The sequence below is a fragment of the Diabrotica virgifera genome, chromosome 8 (genome assembly GCF_917563875.1).
Source record: "Diabrotica virgifera virgifera chromosome 8, PGI_DIABVI_V3a".
NCBI classification, from domain to species: Eukaryota; Metazoa; Arthropoda; class Insecta; order Coleoptera; family Chrysomelidae; genus Diabrotica; species Diabrotica virgifera.
Genome location: NC_065450.1, coordinates 145,644,502 through 145,670,362, shown reverse-complemented (window position 1 = coordinate 145,670,362; position 25,861 = coordinate 145,644,502). Strand labels below are relative to the sequence as shown.

The window sequence follows — 25,861 nt, the reverse complement described above, 5'->3', positions numbered from 1 at the left end:
AAGGGGATTGACATTGATATGACCCAAGATAGAGTTGTGTGGAGAAATGCAATTAGGGAAGCCGACCCCGCATAGGGATAAGGCAAAGAGAATGATGAGATAGTTTTTTTTGCAAATATATTAAAATTATTAGAGACGCATTTATGTAGTACAGTATCTTTCTAAAAAAAAGTTATAGCTCATACCTACAAGTAGTGTTGATATAGTTTTTAGGAGCACTATATGTAAACTTACCTACTAAATCCAATGTTGTTCGCAAAACAATCCGTTTAAATCGAGTACTGGGCAAGCCAATTATGTTTATAAGTATTTCGCTCTGTTCAGATTTCAATCTATAAAAACAATGAATAGATATGTACAATATTATGTTAGGTTAAATACTATATAACACGTCTATTTACAGTATCGGAAAGAATTTAACATAGGTGTACACTTTAACGGTAGAAACTGAGATAAACATATTTAAAACGATATAAGAAGGCCGGCCCACCAAACCAATTCGTTTCGTAGGTATGTTTCTGTAAGAGCAGCGTTGCCAGGTATTTGCCATCTCTCTCTTCCCCCCCCTCTCTCTCTCTCTCACACACACACACACACACACACACACACACACACACACACACACACACACACACACACACACACACACTAACACATGTAATGGGACACAGCTGGTAATCACCCACAAGGCAACAGCAGACACGGTCCTGCAGTAGACTAGTTCTATCCGCGCGTACCAAGAGCCTCAAATGTGGTCAGCGAGCGAGACTCTAACCGTGGTCATTCATCCCCTACGCCTACAACAGAACTTAAAGCCAGCGTTACTAATAAGAGAACTTACCCTTTTGTAATAGAAACCACTTTGTATTCGGGTTCTACGCATGAAGGTAAACAGTCACATACTAATCCAGGTTTACGTAAACTAGTTCCTTTAGCATGTAGACGATTCACAATTTCTAAAAAAAATCATCTATGGTGTATTCCACGATTATACGAGTGTTTTGGATTATCGCGACAACGAATATTTTAGTGTGCAACATAAGAAGTACGGAAGTATTTTGCTCTAATAATTACTCCAATAAACAACAATATAATTTGCAATTTACTTTCGTTCTTCATATTTTGCACAGTAAAATATTCGTTGTCGCGATAATCCAAGAGGTTCGTATATTCGTGGAATGGGGTATAGTACAGTACGACAAACAAGAAGTGTTTTTTATATTACTATACAGGGTGTCCCGAAAAATAGTGCGTTCCTTTAAGATATGGATAGAATACACAATTTAGAACAAAAAAGTCCTATACCATTTTTCTCTAAAATTAACCGTTTCCAAAAAAAAAGATTACATTGTTTTCCATATATGTACGTGTATTTTAATGTTCAGAAATTTAAATCACCTGGCAACATCGTACGTATTACGGAATAATAACAGATAAATAAGAACTCTTTTGTAATTTACAGTATTTTTTAAAATAATCCAACCTAATAGTACTTATGTATTTACTGTTTGTTTATTAAAATTATTTTTTGTTAAATGTATTCAAATACCTATTGCATAATTTTAAACGAATTATACGTCTTTATAAAAATACATACTTTAACTTTACAGAACTAGTATTATGTATTTAGTAAGCTTTAAATGTGTTGAATGCTGAGGGCTTTAACTGAATTACATTTAGTGCAGTCACTGAAGGTGGATATGAGCTATTACCTCCGATTTCGTTAAACCTCCATAGATTTACATGAAAATTGATGACTGGTTAGAGGATATCTCAAGGAACAAAGGTGACATGGTGCCAAGTTGCGCTTTTACCCAGGGGGTGGATGCCACCCCTTCTCGGGGGTGAAAATTATTTTATTGGAAATAACCCCATAATTCGATAGAGGGACAAATTCTAAGAAACATTTGTTATATAAAGTTATTAAAATAAATCAAAACTTTTTGAGTTATTGAAGATCAAAGATTTTAATTTTTCTTGAGAAAAATGCATGTTTTTAACCGATTTTTCATCAATAACTCAAAAACTATAAGTTTTAACAAAAAAGATATTATTACCAAAATTGAAGCTAACAAAAAACTAAATAAAAATGTTACTAGAAAAACCATTTAGTGTTAACTCAAAGTGAGTTATAGGTAATTGAATATATATTTTTTTCGGCGAGTAAAAACATCTAAGTATTCAAGTTGAAATAACGGGAAAATGATGCATTTTATAACATAAACTTATTAAACATTTGTCAAAGTACTTAAAAATATCTATCAAATGAACCCCCGAACATATTGATAGCATTAAAGTTTATGAACCAAAATTTTTTCAAAATTTATTTTTTAAAAATGTTTCCAAAAAATGTTATTGTTTTTTTTTAATGTGGATGCCACCCCTTCTCGGGGGTGAAAATTATTTTATTGGAAATAACCCCATAATTCGATAGAGGGACAAATTCTAAGAAACATTTGTTATATAAAGTTATTAAAATAAATCAAAACTTTTTGAGTTATTGAAGATCAAAGATTTTAATTTTTCTTGAGAAAAATGCATGTTTTTAACCGATTTTTCATCAATAACTCAAAAACTATAAGTTTTAACAAAAAAGATATTATTACCAAAATTGAAGCTAACAAAAAACTAAATAAAAATGTTACTAGAAAAACCATTTAGTGTTAACTCAAAGTGAGTTATAGGTAATTGAATATATATTTTTTTCGGCGAGTAAAAACATCTAAGTATTCAAGTTGAAATAACGGGAAAATGATGCATTTTATAACATAAACTTATTAAACATTTGTCAAAGTACTTAAAAATATCTATCAAATGAACCCCCGAACATATTGATAGCATTAAAGTTTATGAACCAAAATTTTTTCAAAATTTATTTTTTAAAAATGTTTCCAAAAAATGTTATTGTTTTTTTTTTAATAACTCCATCTATTTTTAAGGTATCGGGTTTTTCTAAAAAACCGTTTGAAAGCTAATTTCAAGGGATATTTAACGACGTTGAATTTAATCTTTTAGACCCCTTATTTTTTTTTAAATAAAAGGTAAAATGGCCCCGGTTGCATGGTTTTCACAGCAAAATTTAAGATTTAAACGTTTCTATCTCGGTTATTTTTTACCCTATGGAAATAGTAATACAGGTAAAATATTTGACACAGAAAAAACTAAAAAATGGGTATATATCATTTTTTACGTATATTGAGTATTTTTGGAGTTATTATCAAAAGAATATGAAAATTACAATTATTGTAAAAATTATGATTTTTTTAAATTACACCTTTTTTCAAAAATATGCATTCTAAACTGGTCAAAATTATTGAAATCATTATTTATGCTAATATAAAGAAATTCTTGTAAGGATTACTATAAATTTTAATTTTTGTGGAAATGGCGTATGTTTTATTTTTCACTTTTTCTTGAAAAATTGGAAAGGGTTCTTTTATTTTCATCATAACTTGCTTAATTTTGACGCCATTAGCTTGTTCTGAAGCTCATTTATTAGCTATTCTGTAGTACGTTGACAAATGATTAGCAGATATATTTTATACATTGCATCGTTTTCCCGTTATTTAAGCTTGAATACTTAGATTTGGGTACTCGGCGAAAAAATACACATTCAGTTGCCAATAACTTACTTTGAACTAACATTAGTTTAGTTCTTTAAGTGAGAAATGTATTCAGTTTTTTATTATCATCAATTTCAGTAATAATAACTATTTTGTAAAAGCTTATAGTTTTTGAGTTATACGTGAAAAACCGATTTAAAATATGCATTTTTTTTACTAAAAAATAAAATTTTTGGTCTTTAATAACTCAAAAAGTGTTGATTTATATTAATAACTTGATATAACAAATTTTGCTTATAATTTGTCCCTCTATCGACTTATGGTATTATTTTTAATAAAATTATTTTCACCCCCGAGAAAGGGTGGCATCAACCACCAGGGTAAAAACGCAAGTTGACATCATGTCACCTTTGTTCCTTGAGGTATCCTCTACTTACTCACAAATTTTCATGAAAATCGATGAAGGTTCAACGAAATCGGAGGTGAAAATCTTCAGTGACTCCACTAATTGGAGTTTACAGTGGACCTTAAATACATCAGATAATGTATCAGTAATTTGTTTACTTGTGAACTAAAATATTTAATTTGTACTTACTTGAAAATAATTAATATACCTAATAAATATTCAAAGTAACCCACTTTCACGAACACATGCATTCATACGACGAGAAATACAGGCAAAACATTTTGAAAGAAATAATTATGGTATGTATCTCCATTCAGTGATCTGCCATAAATAATCAACATAATAACATACATAATAGGTAATGCACTCATGATTCGAAAACATTTTCGGCATTGACAGTAAACAGGATTTTTCCAAACTATCTGTTTACTAAACATTGTTTAGTACTGTTTCAGTACATTTACTGTTTTCGAAAACATTTTCGGCATTGACAGTAAACAGGATTTTTCCAAACTATCTGTTTACTAAACATGGGACTGTCTACGTTTAAATTTTCGTACCTCACATAGTTGCCACATTTTAATTTGCATACCAAAATGTATTTTAATTTTTTTGGCCAAACGATTGAATTTAGAAAAACATGTTATGAGTTTTTTGTTCTACATGGTGCCCTCTACCTATACCTTTAAGGAACGCAGTATTTTCCGGGACACCCTGTACTTATTACTTTTGTTTTAAATCAAAAACGGCACGTGACATTTGGTGAGTGCCAACAGAAGTGAACTTCTTACAGCGCGTTATTATTAGATATTAGATATGTTAGTTAATGTAATGAAATTTTATGTCTTCTTATTACTGAATTGTTAATAATTTTTTATAACGTTTAGGTTCTTTTAAACTTAAAAATATAATTTTTTTTTCTTTAAAAATTCTATTTTTAAAGAGGAAAATATGATTTCAGTAAGTAATTTTCAAATTTATTAATCATTTACATTTTCATTATTATCTTGTAGTTATATTTAATTACTTCATTTGGAATATCATTATAATGGATAAAAAAAACAACAACAAATTTCTCCTCGGCGGGGAATCGAATTCGCTTGAAAAGTTAAAAACCTACATAGACGTGAAGATATTTTTTCGCCTTTTAAACATTCCTTGGACTTCTACAAATATATCAAAGTCAAAATTAGCCAGATCAATCCAGTCGTTCTCGAGTTGTTTTAAAAAATTAGAATGACGTTTGTTAAAAATCCGAAATCCGCATACCGTACGAGGAGCCTCATGAGTTCATGAGCCATCTCCCAAAACTGTCCTTAAAGATAATCCATGAAAATTTACAAGCTATATGAAAGTCAAATTACCCCCAAACCAGTTCGGGTTCATAATAACGAGCGATCCACAATTATTGGGATCAAAGCTAGCGGTGCAAAAAATTACGTATGTCTTGTTTTAATCTGAATTTATAGCATTGGTTTATCAATTAATTTTGATTAACATTATAAAACATAAAAAATCAGTCAAAGCCTAACACAGAACTTTAATCAGAAATGAAAAGAGTTAACAAAATTATAAGTAACAATAATAAATTAAATCAAACCAATAGCTATCTCTGTCGTTCAAAGCCACCTATGGTGACAATAATTTTGGATCACGCGTTACCTACTGTGTATATGTTATAGTCAAAGCCCGAATTTCAGGCACTCCTAGGTTTGACTAGGCAATCCTCAGGACTGACTGACGGTCTTAGTCAAAGCCCGAAATAAATTTCATTTTCGGCCTTTGACTAGTCAAACCTAGGAGAGACTAAGTTGGTTAGGCAAACGTCGAAATTTAATTTTATGAAATCGGGTTTTGCCTAGTCAAACCCCGATCAGCTATTAAAATGTCGTAATTTGTTAGATTAGGTTTAATAAAACGTAATTTTTAACGTTAGACCTTTTAGGTACACTTACATAATTTTGAAGAGCATTTCTTATTGCAGTAGCATTTTATAAAGCCTTGTCCTCCAAATTTAGAGTCTTTTGTACCTAATAATTTCTCTTAGAGACAGCTTAACGTCTGGAACATCTTCGAAATTAAAAAAATTATCTTTGCATTCTCTTATTTGATTTCTTAAAAAAAAGTTGTTTATTGTTCCGTATTTTGACCAACTCTATATAAACCGTTAATAGTTTTATCTTGTATGATACCCAAAGTCTTTCTAGCATCTCCTTTGGCTCTATCGAAGCTGGAGATAAGTATTGTTACAGTTTTTTTAATTATAATTTATTTACACCATAACAAATGAGAAAATTATTAAATATTAAATATTTAAAAATATTATTAATTTTTTACACAGAATAAAAGTATTTTGAGGAAATAGATTCCACAGAATTGTATAAGTTTAGTATACACTCCCAATATTTCCAATAATTCTTTTTTTTTAATGAAACTTCATTAAAGTTTAAGCTGTTAATATTGTGAGGTAGGAAATTTTGTGTTGTACGTTTCATATTCCGAATCTGCCAAAATGCGTCTGAGTTGAGCGAACGGAGTTTGATTATTATTTGGACGTAATTTGGTTTTATATGAATTTTATTTTAGCATAAACAGATGGAATCGGAATGTCATCGTCAACTGTGAAAGATGATATTGCAATCGTAGAAAAATCTAAGGATGACCATAATACTAACAAAGCCCCTGGACCGTCATCACTAGGAGAGAAAGAAAATTGTCAAACAATTCAGATTACTTCTTCAGAAGTGGTTTGTTGTATTTGCCAAAAAGTGAGCTCTGACTAGAGATTGCAATTGCTGGATCCAGCATCCAGCAATCCAGCTGGATCCAGCGCTTTTTTTTACATGCTGGATTCAGCAAACCGTGCTGGATCCAGCAGCGCGGATCCGCAGACGTGTCAAATTCGAAATAAGTTACTTAATGCCTTCATTAGCCTCTTTATTCAAAGCCGTGAGTCGGCAACTTGCCATTCTATCGCGCTGACAGTAGCTCAGTATGCTGGAAAGTTTCTATAGCTTAAAAGTTTGAATCGATAAAGCGTTGATATATATTGATTCTGCGATAAAATTCTCTGCTGGCGAGTGGTCAATAATCAATGAGTTAATCGCCACTTTTAACCGGCTGTAGAAGCTCTTTTCAGAATAGAGTCCACTTTGTTAACGGCTGACACAACCATGAAATTATTTGTCTTTGACAAACTAAATAGCCAGAACTCTAGCCTTAATGCCGATCTGTCGGAGGCACTACACAATAGAATCACGGAACGGCGCCTTTCTGAGATACACATTAGTGTATTGACAAAATCAAAAAAAGTATGACGAAGGACTAAACAATCCTGGTTACTTCCCCATGCCGAAAAAGAATGCAATGCGACAAGAGATGAAAAATTTGTTGATTCGTATAAATAAACAAATAACTGTGGAACCAGTGGAAAAGATAATGGAAGAAGATGTGCCCGGAGCCGGAGCCCGTAAATTTTACTTTGGAACAAGAACTTGAGATTGAACTGAAACGGGAAAGAGAAAATATTTATAGCCAAAAAAAACTGGGTCTCAAAAAGATTACGAAAAGATTTTGTTAAAGGAAATGGCGGTTTATGAGACAGAAGGAGTGAAAGGGAATCGTTTGTCAATGTTCTATGACTATTTGATGACCTTAAAACCCACCAGAACCGAGGCTGGAAGGGCTTTCTCCGCAACCGGCTATATGTGCAGTTCTGGGCGAAGTAGGTAAGGCCTATGTTTTTAAGGTATCACTTTCAAAAACTAAATAATTCATGTTTCTGTTGTTTAAAAATTTAGCATACAGACAAAAAAAACATTAAAATCGTGTTTTTATTTTGATTTCACATTTTGCTGGATCCAGCTGGATTTAGTCCAATCTTGCAAAAATCCAGCTGGATTGAAAATGCTGCTGGATTGAAAATGCTGCTGGATTGCAATCCCTAGCTATGACGCACATACGTGCATAATTTGTAATCAGGTGGTACATGTTGTTTGCACTGACAGTAGGTACACTTGGCGCGTACTATGAAGGTTTTGAAATAAAAGTTACATGACATTCGTTGTTCACAGATAGAAAAGATTAAAATAAATAAAGGAAAGGTAATTAAAGGACACTAATGCTATGAAACAATTCAGTGAAAAAAAAAAATGTCCTCCAATTTCGTTCGGAAAAACTATAGCAATACCTATCCCCAACTTTGATAGAGCCAAAGGACATGCGGACATGCTCTAAATATTTTAGGCATCGTACAAGATAACACAGTTGACGGTTTATATAGAGTTGGTACGAAATACACACTTTTTTCGCGAAATCAACTAAGAGAATGCTAAGGGAATTTTCTTAATTCCGAAGATGTTCCAGACGTTAAGCTGTTTCTAAGTGACATTACTACAAAAGATTCTAAATTTGGAGGACAAGACGTTTTATTAAACCTAATCTAATAAATTACATTTTAATAGCTGATCGGGGTTTGACTAGTCAAACCCCGATTTCATAAAATTAAATTTCGACCTTTGCCTAACCAACTTAGTCTCTCCTAGGTTTGACTAGTCAAAGGCCGAAATTATAATTTATTTCGGGCTTTGACAAGACAGTCAGTCAGAGCTGAGGATTGCCTAGTCAAACCTAGGAGTGCCTGAAATTCGGGCTTTGACTATAATATACAGAATAAATCTGTATTTAACTAAAGGTACGTATCCATACGTTGGTGCTCCGTGTAGCTGCTCAAATGGATACGGCATGCGCTCCCCTATATATAAACCGCAAATCGGTTGAATCGCCGAGGGTGAGCGGCGAGCACCAACTTATCCACTATGTGGAGCTGCTACACGGAGCACCAACGTATGGATGCGTACCTTTAGAGAGTAATATGAAAGTATTACCACTGTACATTTCTTAATAGCAATCTTTGTTGCAAAATAGAAATATTGTTTGCGCTTTGAAATCAAATCAGTCGCGTAAATTAGAGACGTTTGCTTCCCAAAAGGTCCCATTCAGAAGAGCTGCTTTTCCTGTCAGAAAATTATCAGCTTGATACATAGCACCTTCTAATCCCATCCTTACCCATTCATTTAAAAATAGAGAGCGAGCATTAATGCTTTGGCTGAGAACATTAAAAAAACTCCTGAAAACTGTTAAGGTCGATTTAGGAGCAAGATGCTATGTCCAGTTGTGGATTGATGGATAGTTGTGGATTGTGTATGCTATGTTCAAAGGGCTGGTTGATGATGACTGGTCTTAAACTTACTGGTTTGTTTTCCGTTCTTTAAGGTTCTTCATAGTTTAGTAATATAATAAGGTGGTGTACTTCATATTTAATTCTTAGCTATAGTTGTTCCATTTTATCTTTTCCCAAACGTCATGATTCACTTTCAAACAAGTTAAATCAAAACATAACGTGAAACGTACATCGATGTGTAATATTATTAATACGTACTGTCAATGTAATAATGAGGAAATGGCTATTATCCCGGTGGATGTATTTTATAAAGTTATTTTATCGAAGTGTTTAATCTTTTTTCACTATTGAGGAGATTGATGCACTCAACATTAAGCAGCTTAAACATCATACCGACTATTACTAGTATAAAAATAAATATAGAACGGTAATAAATAAATTAAAGCAAAAAGAAAAAGTTAAACAGTAATCTCAAAAATAAACAGATAAGTTTCCGTTCGACAGAACTATAGCCACACTCATGTAGTATAATGACAATTTGTAGGTTTATTTTTTTTTTTTTATTTAGCGTATGGCTTAAGTATATCACAGAATATATTTAGATTTATGCATTATACAATGCATCACAAACAGATGTCCAATTTTTTTATATATTCGATTGACCCTTCGGTTGCCATTACAAAGTCTATAGGGTCGCCTGTGTATGCTCTGCGTGGGCAGTCCTGAACAATGTGACTGATCGTCTGTCTTGCAGCGCCGCAGTCACAAGAAGGCGAGGGGAGTTTACCCCATCTGTGGAGGGAGTCGGCGCATCTTCCACAGTTTGTTCGAATTCAATTAAGGGCTGCCCAAATCATACGGGGACTTTCAATTCGGATCTGTCCTACTATCCCAATCTTCTCTCCATCGGGTATTTAAGTCAAAGTTGGATTGCTGCAGCGCTTGAGCAGATTGTAGAGGGGGTAACCTGGATCGGAGACGGTTTCCAAGAATATCGGGGATGTCGTTGTGGACTAGAAGCTGGCGACTGTCCATTATTTTGTTATATTCTTTAACCAACGCATGTTCGCGGCGTAGTTTGGGTGGTGCTATATTACTAAGGGTAGGTAGCCACATTGTAGGAGTGGGCTTAATTGTGCCTGTTATCATACGCATAGTACGGTTTAGTTGGGTGTCGACCAGGTGGGTATGCCTGCTATTTAGCCACACTGGAGCACAGTATTCTGCCACCGGATATATCAGGCCAAGAGCAGAGGATCTTAATGTTGATGCTGTGGACCCCATATAGTGCCGCAGAGTTTCTGTATTATATTGTTGCGTGTTTTCAATTTTGCTGCTGTTTTCGTCAGGTGTTCTCTGAATGTGAGCGTTCTGTCTAGAGTAACCCCAAGGTATTTCGGGTATTTATTGTGTTTTAACAGCTTGTTATTAAAATACACTTGCAATTCTCTGTTTGCCAACTTGTTGTTTAGATGAAAAGCTGATACTTCAGTTTTTGTAGTACTTGGCTGTAGTCTCCATTTCTTAAGGTATTCGCTGAGGATGGATAAGTCATTCGTGAGAGTGATTTCTGTAGTTTCTAAAGATTGGTGGCTTGTTGCAAGGGTCCAGTCGTCAGCATATCTAAACTTCCGAGATTCGGTTTCAGGCATGTCAGCAATATAGAGGCTGAAAAGTAAAGGGGCAAGGACAGAACCCTGTGGAAGACCATTGTTAAGTTTCATCTGTCTACTCGTCTCCTTTCCCATTATAACCTGGAAGGCTTTGTTGGTCAGCATGTTGTCAATGAGGTTAATTATCTTTCTGCAGGGGATAATGCGGGCCAGTTTATATATTAATCCCTGTCTCCAAACAGTATCATATGCTGCTGTTAGATCTATAAATACTGTTGCTGTCTTTTGTTTCTTTTGAAAACTAGCTTCTATAAAAGTTGTTAATGCATGACAGCACTTGGTCCGTACAGCTTCGATGAGGGCGGAAGCCAGCTTGTTCAATGGGGACATTTTCTAGTATCCTGTGACTAATTCTGTTGAGGAGAAGCTTTTCTAATAGTTTATATACCATGCTGAGTAGAGCTATGGGGCGGTAGTTTTCTGGCTTATCGTTTGATTTGTCCGGTTTCGGAATTGCAATTATCTTTGTTCGCTTAAGTGAGAAAGGAATCCAGGAGGAAAATAAACTTCCTGTAGTTTACAAGAAACTTGGTATTTTTGAGAAAGGAATGTTACCTGACTGAAGTATATCATTAAAGAACATTGCAAGCCACTGTTTCGTGTATGCACCACTGTGTATCAAGAACTCTGGATGGATACCATCAAAGCCAGGTGCTTTACCTGAATTTGTAGGTTAATAAGTATTACTTGTCACATTTGCGTAAAAAATATTATAAATAGGAGGTACTTACTGAAAGTAATGAAATTACGAGACCAACAATTAGTCATTCTAACAATTATGCTTGAAAATTAAAGTGACATACACAAAGACTAAAAGATTAATATGAAAAACCAAATAAACAATAAATTCAAATAAACTAATAAATACAACAAATGCGTTAATCTCACTGTCACTGAAAATGATAACGTCAAAATTATTAATAAACCAGAGACATGTATAGTGATGTTAGAAGAGAATATTCTCAAGAGAATATTCTCGGCCAGAAAATTCTCTCGAGAATATTTTCGGAAAAATTTTCTATATTTTCAAAAACCGAAACAACAATAAAAACTAGATACAGGTCAAGTTATTATAACTTAAAAAATATGTAGGTACATATATTGTTTTTGAAAATCCCATGAACCACTAGAAAGGGTGTTTACAGTATCAATATTTATTGTTTTGGGGCAATATTAACGTGCAAATATTTAGAATGGTGTTCATTTAAGCAGAGAAGAACAAGTTGAGGAAACTGAGTTTGCAGATAATTTAGCAACTTTAAAATATGATGATGAGTCGGCTGAAATAATGGCAGATTTGGCACTTTATCGGTCTAAGGAGGGATTTTTTGGAAAACTATTTTGTAAAATCAATTGAAAAACTAGACTTAATCATGTTATGGTGAAAAGGTACGTGTATCGGAACAAAATTAACTAAAATAGTCGTTGATATATTAAGCATGCCTTCATCCAGTGCAGCGACTGAAAGAAGTTTCAGTACTTATGGTTTTTTTATCCACTCCTCTAAAAGAAACCCTTCTCACTGCTGAACGGGCTCGTAAGGTAACTTTTATTGCTCACAATTTAAAATTGTTAGACGTAGACCAATCCATGACTGAGCTGGCCACTCGTGAAAAACAAAATCTCATTAACTCATCAGTACATTGAAATGCAGATTGTAGATGACTAGGATGAGCAATTGATAGAAATAGATTCTGAATCTGAGGTCTCATCTTTTATCATACCACATCGATTATTTGCTGTTAAGAAGAAAATTTCATTTTTTTATCAAAGAAATTTTGTGTTTTCTGTTGTTTTTGTATTTTTTTTATATACAAAGAACACTGTTATTTCTTCCCATAATTTTGTATATAAGATCATGAGTTTAAAACCCTATTTTTCATCTTCAACAATATTCTTAAGTGCATCATGGGGTTCATTCTCAGAAAATTCTCCATATCGAGAATATTCTCCGATTTTCCATTCTCGAGAATTTTCCAACACTAGACATGTAAAAGGATAGACTTGGCTAGGGATATGTCACTCAATGCATTGGGGTGTAACGTCGACATAGGATTGAGTGGTCTAGCTATCTTTGTCAGTCACATGCACGGGTTCGTTTGGTTAAAAGAGATAGATAGACCACCGATCGACTGTTTCCACGCTGTTTCCGCGTTACGCTTTTTTGGTGAGTATGCCGAGTCTAGGCTTAATATGTCAATGTAATAAACACGGTATCCAATATATGTCGTACTGTTTCTCCTTGTTTAACTTATTGTGGTTTTTATGGAGAAGCGGTACTAGTTTCTGTGACTAAAAAAAGATACCTAGTATAAAAAGTAATTCGTGAATAATTTCATGCATGGGAAAAGATAGAGTGGAAGAACTATATCTGTGACTTTAAATCGTTTTATTATTTCTAATTTTAGTCCGTTCTTTAACGGTAAAATATTGCAAAACCTCTAAATTTTAAAGAACCGCTTGGATTGACATGAAATTTGGCATACACATAGCTAACAACTCAAACAAAAAAAGTGATATTGTGCCGATATGTGCTTTTGCCCTGGGGGTGGTTTTCACCCCTTCTTGGGGGTGAAAAAATATTCGTCCAAAGAAAGTCAGGAAATGGATAAACTGGCTAATTTTAAGTAACTTTTGTTCTATAGAGTTTTTTCACTAAGTCAATACTTTTCGAGTTATTTGGCAGTGAATGTGTTCATTTTTTCAACAAAATAACCACGCTTTTAGACGGTTTTTCGCAAATAACTCAAATAGTAAGTATTTTGTCGAAAAAACATTCTTAGCAAAAATATAGCCTGTGAAAAATTTTAAAAAATGGTGTATTTATCACGTCTCTACACGTAGTATAAGCAGAGTTATAGCTAATGCTAAATAGGTTCATATTCGTCAAATTCCAAATGGAATACTTTAACGTGAAATAACCAAAAATGAAGCACATTTCGTGGAAAACTCATTACAAATTATTTAAAGTGTTTTAAAAAAGCTTCATTTTTGTTTTATAAAAAAATTTCTAGCATCAAAATTAAACAAGTTACGCTTAAAATAAAGTTAGTCCCTTTTGGTTTTGGTAAAAAAATCGAGAAAATCAACTCCTAATTAGTATCTTAAATGAACTTAATCGTTACGACTTTACAAGTTTCTGGACTCGTGTATATATTGTTTATATGATCTGTAAGTTTCATCGGTTCAAAGTCCTTATTATTGAAAGGGCTGTAGTTAAAAGGGGTTGAACGAGTCACTGATCACGAATGTATGCAAATTTAGAAACACCAAATCTTAATCAATTTTTGTCTAACAGAAAAACAAAAAAATACATGATATTCAGAAAAGCAAATCTGACTTTTTTTGTTTTTCGAGATTTTTGGTATCTCTAACAATTTTTAAGTTATTTTGAAAAAAAGCATATTTTTCAAAATTTAAATTTTTAAAAATTTTACTTTGAAACCAAATTTTTTCAACAATAAGCACTTTGAATCGATGAAACTTACAGATCATATAAACACAATATAAGTAAAATAATTTATGGAGCGGAAACGATTAATTTCATTTAAGTTGCTAATTAGGGGGTGGTCTTCCCGATTTTTTTTTGCAAAAACAAAAGGGACTAACTTTATTTTAAGCGTAACTTGCTTAAATTTAATGCTAGAAACTGTGTGTAAAAACATAAATAAAGCTTTTTTTAAACACTTTAAAAAAGTTATAATAGGTTTTTCCCAAAAAGTGCTTAATTTTTTGGATATTTCACGTCGAAATATTCTATTTGAAATTTGGTGAATATGAATCTATTTTTCATTGGCTATAACTCTGGTTCTACGAATTCCAGAGACCTAACGAGTACACCATTATTTTTACTTTTTTATAGGCTATATTTTTGCTAAGAACGTTTTTTCGACAAAATACTTACTTTTTGAGTTATTTGCGAAAAACATTCTAAAAATGTGGTTATTTTGTTGAAAAATGAACATATTCACTCGCAAATAACTCGAAAAGTGTTGACTTGGCGAAAAAGCTCTATAGAACAAAAGTTACTTAAAATTAGTCAGTTTACCCATTTCCGGACTTATTTTGGACATATATTTTTTCACCCCCAGGTCAAACGCACACATCGGCACAATATCACTTTTTTTATTTGACATGTAAGCTATACGTAAGCCAAATTTCATGTCAATCCAAGCGGTTCTTTAAAATTTAGAGCAAAACCGTGAAAGAATGGACTATTTGGATTTAAACAAGAACGCAATTTCACTTACCAAAATTGTCTGTTAGACATTTTAGGCCATCAACATCGCAATATTTCGTAATCTTATCTGGAAGAAATAGTCATTTATTATAAAAGGGAAAAATATTAGATGCTAGTTCGAGGTTGTGTTGTCAACCGACTCTTAGTGGGGGGGGGGGGGGGGGGGGAGAGACTAAAAACCTAGAGCTAATATCTAATATTTTTCCAGTGCATAACACACAATTTTTTCTGTGACGGAAAAAAAGAACAATTTAATATTGAAATCTATTATTACAATATTATTACAATATATTATAGTACAATAAATTATAGATGTGAATTGTGAATTTTAAATGTTAAACCTTATACAAATTTACAATTTACCTACATAATCAAATTTACAATTTGTCAATTTGTCAATTTAATTCTCTGATTTGATTTAAAATTTGCGATGTTAGTAGTTACGTATAGTAGGAAAATGAAAGATTACCCATGAGCGATCATATTAAACACATCTTTTCTATGTACCAGAAAATATTGAACTAGTACCAGTACTATAAGAACAGCTTATAGGTATAAGTATTACAATGTACTTGCATTGGTTCGTTCATGGGTAATCTTTCATTTTTCCTAATGTAGTTATTTTGAATCATAAAAAGCCAAAAAACGCCTTCGCGAGTTTTTTCTAACTCCAATAACGCTCCAATGGAGTTACGAAAACGCATATTCAAGATTCAGAGAATGAAAGATGAAAAAACATGCAGTTATTTCTCAGAAACGGTGTTATTGGCTTATTTTTCGGAATTGGCACAACAACAGTGTGGTCGAATTATTCAATGATTAAAAGTATGTTACAATCCAACGATTGCCCAAGATAGCTGCGACTTCATCAAAATAAAAAAGGTTACACATTAGTATTTAAACAAATTGGGCCACGTTGGGCGCCATTATGTACCTACACATTGTTATAAAAATAAGTTTTTTAAATAATGTTTCCCTTGAATTTTATTTAATAGCCTAGGGGTTGTTGTTGTATTTGGGATTGCAAGAACTTGTCGACTTTGTTAGATCAGTCAATTAATATTATATACCATCGAATAATATATCTTGAAGATTTGGTAATGTTATTTAATAGATATGTAATAATTGCGCCTTTGATACAAGTAAGAAGTAATTTTTGTATAATAAAATATCCGGCAAAAAAGAACTAAAATAGGTACGAGGGGTAATGCATAACTTTTGAAACTACATTATGTATAATATATGTACTATAAATATACCTACTTATACCCACAACATTATACGTACTGTAAAAAGGCATTAAATGATGCGTACAATTACACAGTTTAACATGGTTTTCTGCATGGCACTGCACAACGCAAGTTGAGTAGCTATAATATTTATGAACATTTATATGTTCGTTTTCCCATGGAAATTTACAGCCGCGTTTGTATACTGGTACATTTTTTACGTTTTCGTCGTTGTCAATTTCTATTACCTAAAAAAATTTAAATGATAAGAGCAAGAACACTTCATAATATTTTGTAACAATTATCTCATTCAAACATTATTGTTTCACTTAATTACCTATCCCGCGTCATTGTGATAAATATGTATTAATAGCTATTCATCATCATCATCAATTAAACCTGGTTTGTCAATTATGGAATGTAGGCCTCCTCAAGGTATTTCCATCTTCTTTTGTTCTGTGCCTCTGCTATGCAATTGGTCACAAGTCTTCCACGGCTTCATTTGTGTCCGTGGTCTCCACTTACAATTTTTTTGTCCATCTATCTTCTTTTCATTCTTTCAACAATGTCCCGCCCATCTCCATTTTTGCCTTGTAATACGTTCGATAATATCTTCCACTTCGGTTGTTAACTTCCTCGTTTTCTTGTTCTATTTCTTAAGCTTATTTCAAGCATTGATCTATCCATTTTGTGTCTTCAATCTTTCCGCTGATGTTTTTGTGAGAGTTAAGGTTTCTGCTTCGTATGTCAGAACTGGTAGAACATACTGGTAAATAGTTTTCCTTTTTAAATGGATTGGGATATACACACACCCAACTTATATGGAATCACCTGATATTTCTTATTATTTCGAGTGAATTTAAAAAAACGAATACACAAAGTCAAACAATATTTATTTTAAAGCAATTAAATAACAAATACATAACAATTAAATAAAACAATAAAGTATTTAACAAACAAATTGAAAGCGTTGTTTTAATGTCAACAGCATACAATATTTCAATGTAAAACAAATAATGTTTAAATTATTTTTATTTTTTTTTTTGTATTTTGTGGTAGTCAGTGTTATCACCTCTAGTCCTTATGCAAGATTCAATTTGCGGGGCAAGCTCCTAATCAAATTATCAACATTTTTTGTGGTAGGTTGCTCCATCCTTCAGGAACAGCTTGTAAGCCGTGCGGTGTTTTTTGGATTATCCCGGCGAGCTCTAATTTTTCTTTTAAGCATATCCCACAAATACTCTATAGGGTTAAGCTCGGGTGAGCAAGCAGGCCACTCCAAACAAGGGATACCTTCTGCTTCAATGATGTCTCTAGTCACTCTAATGGTATATGGAGGTCCATTATCATGCAATAAAATTAATTTTCTCCTGTTGCACCTCTCCAGAGCTAGACTACACGTTATCAACATACCTGTGAGCAGTTAAAGTTGATTGAATGAAAATTAAAGGAGTTTTTTTACGGATCACAATTCGTCTCCAGAATATTGCACTTCTCCTTGTATAAATGTGAACAGATCTGACAGTTTTCGTTCTTGCTTGTCTTCCTCGACCTCTAAGTACACGATTTCGTGGGTCATCTGATTTTACACAAATCCTGACTTTTTCTGAAAATATCACGTTTTGTCAATTCCCAATGTTCCAGTTTTGGTGGTGAAGACACCAATTTAGGCAATCAATCTTTTGCTGCCTGGATAACTCGGGAACCCATAACTCTCTCCTGCTGTATACTTCTTGACACGAACTCTTCTTCTTATCGTTTCAACTGAAACAGTTACACCTGTAGCTTCCAAAAGCTGCCTTTGGAGCGGCAGGTGAGAAACGGTTGGGTCTCTTCCAGCTGATTGGACAATTAAACGATCGTGACGAGCCGTTATTACTTTTTGGCGACTTTCCCTTGCTTTATTTTTGAGCTTTCCTAGTTCCTGTTACCTAGCATAGGTTTTGGACAGAACGCCCTGTGTTATGCCTAGCTCTACAGCTATGTCCCTCTGAGAACATTACTTTCTCCACAAGACCAATAATCTTTCCCCGTTGTAAGTTCTATAACCCCACATGAGTCATATTTTCGTTTTTAGACGCAACAGTTAGTTTATTTATTTTCGTTCAATTTGCAACTCAAGCAAATAACCTATACCGTATCGAGCTGTACTATCCGATTGTCTTATATATTTGTTTATTTTCAATAAAAACCTTTATTCTTCGCAACAATAACAAGTTTTTTCAAAAGAAATAAATATTACTTTGAAATAAATGGTGATTCCATATAAGTTTGGGTGTGTGTACGTCTCTCTATATACCCTTTGAGTCCCACTCTAATCGTTTAAATGCGTACTTCATGACTATATAAATAAACTTGCGTGCATAGAAATCGGCCCACATAAAAATTTGGTCATTTTTGATGTCTCGAATTTCCTAAACCTTTTGTCCGATTTAACTGATTTTTTTAATATGTTAGCCTTATTCTTTAACAATACTGCTGTAATAATATTGTTGCTAAACAGGTAAATTTTCATTGTATACCAGGTGTACGAATCAAACTGTGTTTTTTCTCAAAGTTCGCACCACCCTGTGGAATATTCTAGCATTTATAAAACAAAATTAAAACCCAACTATAGCATCATATTTTCTCAACATTCTGTTTTTTGATTCATTCGCTTATGTTGGACCATAAAAAAGTTAGGTATTTTAACAACTAGCCATGTTTTTCATCAATATAGGGTGTTTTTAAATAAGTATGGCAAACTTTAAGGGGTAATTCTGCATGAAAAAATAATGACAGTTTCCTTTATAATCGTACGTCCTCCAATGCTTCGTTTACGAGATAGGGGGTGTTGAAAGTTTTCTTACAAACTGACGTTTTATGTATTGCTTTAAGACCGGTTGTGATATGCAAATGCAATTTCGTCAATTTTAGGAGGTAGTTATTGCACATTTTTTGACATACAATTAAGAATTTAATATTCAACATTGGCGAGATCGAGCAATAGTAAGAATTAAAAAAGAAACATCTGAAGAAATGGAAATAAATATAGGAGTCAGGCAAGGCTGCATACTATCGCCTCTATTATTTAACGCTTATTCTGAAGAGGTAATGCGAGAAACTCTGGAAGATGAAACAGTCGGCATAAGAGTAAATGTAGTCTTAGTTAACAACATCAGATATGCAGATGATACAGTAATAGCCGATAGTTTACAAGACCTGCAAAGACTCATGAGCAAAATTAGTAAGGTGTAGTAGGGAGTACGGTCTCTCTCTCTCTCTCTCTCTCTCTCTCTCTCTGTCTCTCAAATTACTACACTGCAGAAATCAAAGTCAGAATCTAAAAAGCAAGTTCTAATTTTATGAAAATGAAAACGGTCCTATGTAGCAAATATTTAACATTAGCTCTTAAAGTACGCCTAACAAAATGTTACGTATACAGTGTACGATACTATGGAGTGGAATCATGGACGTTAAATGTAGAGACAATGAGACGACTTAACGCCTTTGAAATGTGGACCTATAGAAGAATTATGAGGGTTTCCTGGGTAGATAGAGTCACGAACAATGAAGTACTGAGAAGAATAGGTAAAGAGAAGGAAGTTGAACTTACAATTATTAAAGAAAGAAAGCTACAGTATCTCGGACATGTGCAAGGAAAGATAGATGGCAGAAGAAGCATCGGAAGAAGACGAATTTCATGGCTGAAGAACCTGAGAGAATGGTTTGGATGCAGCTCAAAACAACTTTTTAGTGCTACTGCCTCAAAAATTAAAGTAGCTATGATGATTGCCAACCTCCGTAGCGGAGATGGCACCTGAATAAGAAGAATATTCCACAGGGTGATGCGAACTTTGAGACAAAACACAGTTTGATTCGTACACCCGGTATACAATGAAAATTTACCCGTTGAGCAACAATATTATTACAGCGATATTGTTAAAGAATAAGGCATGTTAAAAACATGTTAAAAAAATCACTTAAATCGGACAACAGGTTTAGGAAATTCGAGACATCAAAAATGGCCAAATTTTTAAGTAGACCGATTTCTATTCACGCAAGTTTAGAACATCCATAAACTACGTCGTAAAAAATTTGAACTTTTAATACCCTTCGTAGGGAAGCGTCGTCTACAGTTGAGAGGCCCTCCCTCATATTTAACAATTTTAAATTATTTTAAAAATTGTAAATTATAAAATATATGATGTATAGTGAAAAAACTTACGCTTATAGTAATGTTTACAGATTCTCCCAACATTACGTCTCTCCTTTGGTCTGGATCAGAATTTATAAACGGAACATCTTCGAGTGCATGGAAATATACCTTTAAAATAAAATTATTATAGTGTGACAAACTAAACTTTCCTTTAGGTTTACCCTAACGTCTTCCTTTGCCTGTAACCAAATCTCCCCAGGTCCCGTTTTTCTGTTCATTGTTAAATCCAATTGAGATTTTCCATTTTTGCTAAAATGACAATTAGTGTTATTGAGACTTATCTTTCTTAAAAATATTTCGTTTTAACGTTTCGTCTGTGACTGCGGCAGACATTACAAAAGGAGATGCGAATTATGGCACAATAATTCCATCCGATAACCCAACCGATCAGAGGTTGCTTCTAATCTGCAAATGGATGCTTCTAAGACAAAATTTATGATATTTAGTCGCCTATCAGTTTGATCAACAAAGCATTGAGAGTGTTACTCACTTTAAATATCTGGGATACTACATTACAGATTAACTAGATCTAAGTAAAGAGATCAGATGCAGAATAGAAGCATCTCACACATCGTTTCTAAAAATGAAATTCTTCTGTAACCATCACAGCTTAATTAAACCTAAATGTATGTACGTAAAAGAATGATCAAATGCTATATTTGGTCAGTGTTGTTACATGGCATCTAGACCTGGACTCTGAAAGTTGATAGAATCAATCGCCCAGAGGCATTTGAGATATGGTTACATATAATATTGCTCCGAATACCCTGGACAGCGATGAAGACCAAAGGAGCTATATTAAATAGGGCAAATTCCGTTCGTGAGTTACTAAAAACTATTAAAATAAGAAAAAATACCTTGGACATGTTCTTAGAGGAGACCGATACAGAATCCTTCAGCTTATCATGAAAGGTAACATTTCGAACGACATTGGATTGTCTACATGATGAATAGAATAAGCAAACGGAACTTGGAATTATGAAATTACAGATCTATACAGTGGCGACGCGTGACTTTTTCTAAAGTGTTACCAAAACCAGATGTAAAAAAATCTTATTTAAAAAAATATTTTGAACCTCCCAAATATAAGTTTTTGTTTTCAATCCTGTGGGATAAAATTAAACAAATCACTATTCCCAAATTATATGTATGTAACAAGTATAACAATAAATAATAAACAAACTAAAAAGTTCAAAATCATTGTTATTAAAGATTATTAAAAATTGAGATTTTACATATTTATTAAAACATATTATTCTACCATAAAATTAACATAAGAAATGAACAAGTAGGAAAAATAAAGATTTTGAAAACTGTTGTTTATATTTTAATTCTTCCATTTTCAATAATATCATTTTTTTCTTTAAAATAATATATAAAAAATATATACAAGTAGAACTTTTCAAGTAGTTGATCAATTACGCAATACGTAGCAACACTCTTCCATGTTTAAATGCACGCACACTGTAATCTGTAATAGGTACTAAACCAACGTTACCAATCTTCAAAATGGTTACAATACTGATATGGACAGCGTGCCCGCGCGCCGTCTCTAGACCCGTCGCGTCGCTCCTTCAAAATTTTCAGAGCTAGTCCCGAGCGATAGCGAGGTTTTTCCTGCGTACCGTTACCAGTGCCAGTATTGGTAACAGCATATGATAACGTGCCATGGATTCACATATCTCGCCAATATTTTCGTGCGTCTAGTTGGCTATTTACTGAATTAGGTACTATTAATAAGTATTTCTGTTTGTAAAAAATATAAATGGAATTATTTCGTAGTAGTCATAATAGTACATTGTTTACCGGGTAGGAAAAGCTTAACATTCCTGGACGACTGTGAAGATTGCTAAGTCGAGGCGCAAGCCGAGACTTAGCAACACAGAGTCCAGGAATGTGGCTTTTCCTACGAGGTAAACATACTATTTTTCCGCAAATCGTTTAAAATTCGACAGATATTGATTGATTTAAAAAAAAACGCGATAATTTGATTCCCAAATAAATGGTGCTTTGAAATTCCTAATAAAACTACTTGGGTTACTATGGAAACGTATTGAGGTTGAATTGTCAAACTTGACGCTTATAAATTTAATTGCTGGTGTTCTCGAAAGTAAAATGATAAGTGATGATGAAATTTCCATTCCTGGGACTCCTCCAGAGCTGGTTGAGGCAGTGAATACTGCTTCATTAGAATTATTGCCAAAGAAATCAAGAGAAAAGTACGAAAATGCATACAGACGTTTTATGGATTATTAATAATTTTCTATCATTTATGTAGAACACTAACAACTGTACGGAAATATCATTTCCTTACAGTAAGGAAATGACATTTCCTTACAGTAAGGAAGTCCTGACTTTTTCTTCAAGAAATTTTGACAGGAATGTCAAAATTTCCTGGCGATTTGCGGAAAAATATTTATTTGCAAGATTTGTAACTGTTACCAATGGTAACAGTGGTTACATGGACGCTTCGTCACTGGATCTATATATTTTTTTTGAAAGAAGCTATACCGCTGCAAATGGATGGATTTTTTCGCCCCGTCCCAAGGAATCTACTAAACTATAGTAGATTATATTACACTTTTCTACAAACCTTATACAACTCTTGTATACAACGACAGGGTTTATAAACTAATACTTCAATATTAATACTTCACTACTAATACTTTAAACTAATACTTCAATTATGGTCAGCCAAAAGGACAATACAAAGGAGTGACCGCAAAATAATTGATACATAATAATACAATACGATAATAAAAATAACAGAATACAATATTAATACAATAATGGACACACTGAAATATCTATCCCACTCAATACCTTTTCCTTTACCTTTACCTAACTGAACTTGTTTTGATTTAAATTCTGATTCAGATTTAATTTTGATATTATTACATAAGGTGTTGCAGTTTGAGGATTAATGAGTTGCTCAAAGACTATTGTCTTCACATCACACATTACATTAAACTATTGTTATGTTATAAATATCTTATCATAATTTTATTGTCGTTGCTTTACTGTCGCCGTGTTCGGAGCTATTTTTTGCAGGGCAATATGTTTAATCACAAATATTCATTATGCAGATCCAATATGAAACAGTATATATTTATCACCCCGTATATCACATGAACGCAATTGTTATTATATTTACACATGTGCGGGCTTCTAATTTAGTTCACTAATTGCAAATCGTAAACAATATTTTTGGGCAATTGCATATTAATTTGATGACTAAATAAAAACCTTTGTTTGGGAGTCGCGTGGGCTATGACTCCATTCATCTTGTCACAAAGAAAGAGTATACATTAGAATAATTCATTCGATTCAATTCAACCAGTCAAGATGTGCCTTTAGATTCCTTCGAGTCAATTCAAACAGACAACTGAAAGAAGAAGAAGGTGTTGCTTTGTTAGTTGTATCCTTAAAAGGGTCTTTTTAAAAAGGGAGTGACAACCCTGAAGAGGTTGGGCGCAAAATCTTGGTCCAATGCTATTTAAATGCATTCATTTTTCGATTCCTGAGAAAAATAATAAGTATTTTTGAAAAATTTAAACGCAGAATGAAAGGTTACATTATTATCGAAGGCCGAAAGTCCCTGAAAACTTCCATAATCTTATTTGAACAAGTTAGAGGAGTGAAAAAAAGAGAAAATTTAGTGTTATTTTTAATTTTAAATATTTCATTTAAAATAAACTTTTTGTTTATTCTAAGAGACTTTCGCTCCTCGGTAATAATGTAATCTTTCATTCTGCGTTTAAGTTTTTCAAAAATATTTATTAGCTTTTTCAGGATTCGAAAAAAAATGAATGCATTTAAATAGCATTTGATCAAGATTTTGCGCCTACCCCTTTAAGTTGCGCCTTATTCCAATAAAAACTTTTTACTAGCTAATAAAGCCCGCGTTAGTAGACAAACATTAAACTTACATTATACAGGGTGTCCAGAAACTCTACCGACAAACGAAGACAGCAGATTCCTCATATAATTTTAAGACATTTTAACTTATAGAAAAAGTAACTTTTAGTACTAAAATAACTCACAATTTAATAATCTAAAGTCAAAAATTCTTAAAAATTAAAGACAAAAAGTTATGCGATAAAATAACCCTTCACCTACCCAAAACGGACGCATATGACCGGTACTAAAAATTCGCCAATAATGAAATCGATTCGTCGCTGGAATATAAATAAACAAACCGATGTTCGTTTTTCTAAATGGTTTTTTTTTGAAATTTTTTTTGGAAATTCAAAAAACGAAAAATTTTCAAATTGATTTTTCTAGAAAACGGTGTGTTCTACCGACTTAAAGCAAGAGTACCTTTTAGTACTAGCTAGCATACCTCATAAATTAATAATCCAGTGTCAAAAATGCTTAAAAGTTAAAGACATAAAAGTTATGCGATAAAATAACCGTGGCCTTACCCAAAACGGACGCCTATGACCGGTACTAGAAATTCACAATAAATAATAATAATAATAATATTTATTGCTTCTTGGAATACAATAAGTCCATAGCAAGAGGTTTGTTCGACAATACAATAATAAATTTTTTTGAACAAATACGTATAGTGACATGCAGAGATAGTATAACAAAATAAATAGGTATTAAATGAGTAATACACACATGACAAAATTACATTACAAAGAGACGAATAATAGTGATACAAAAATTACAAACAAAAAAAAAATGTAAACATATATATAAATAAACGGTAAATATAGAATTGCACAATGGAACTTATATGAGAAAAATTATTCATTCAAGATAAACGCTCTGAGTTTTAAAATGTTCCATATGTACCCCGCAATGATTTTAACGTTGTTGGGAGTGAGATTATCAAGAGCATTTAATAGTGAATCCATGCTTTGAAAACAAATAACTACTGGTTTCATAGTGCTATAGATAGGACAGTTAAATAGAAGGTGATCAATAGTTTCGAGTTGTCTTGTGTTACAGGCAGTGCAAATATTATCTGGATCGATAGAATAGTAACATCCCTTATAGGTGAATGAAATTCGAAATTTATTACACAGTCTCAGTTGGGTTATAGTCCGCGTGACCTGTATTGGCAGTTTAAGTAATAGGTAAGGGTTTGGGGTTCTATATACTTTAAATGTAGGGTAGAAAGACAGAAAAGAAGACCTCTGAGATAAAGTTATGTCCATTTCATGCAATTTGTTATAAAATTTTAGCAGTAACATTTTCTTATTTTTATTAAGCGAAGTAAGACTGAGATTAATCCATATATCTGTACAATCAATGAAATCAAACATACCTTTAACCTGTGCTGCCCAATTATATGCTTCATCTGCTAAACCTACTAATCGTAGTTGTTGATTGTAACAAAGTTTGGGATAACGTTTATCG

The 25,861-nt window shown here is 33.0% G+C and overlaps 1 protein-coding gene across 1 annotated transcript in view; it reads right to left on the bottom strand.

Annotated features, from left to right (window-relative positions):
* LOC126890287 (sodium channel protein Nach-like) overlaps positions 1-25,861 on the bottom strand; it is an 80,148-nt gene that overhangs the window by 3,299 nt on the left and 50,988 nt on the right. Inside the window, exons 5-10 of the mRNA XM_050659145.1 lie at positions 20,653-20,740; positions 20,501-20,599; positions 16,352-16,541; positions 15,075-15,131; positions 842-956; positions 235-332 (exon numbers count right to left, since the gene is read on the bottom strand). Of these exons, the coding sequence (XP_050515102.1) occupies positions 235-332; positions 842-956; positions 15,075-15,131; positions 16,352-16,541; positions 20,501-20,599; positions 20,653-20,740 (647 nt within the window). The remainder of the gene's footprint in view (positions 1-234; positions 333-841; positions 957-15,074; positions 15,132-16,351; positions 16,542-20,500; positions 20,600-20,652; positions 20,741-25,861) is intronic.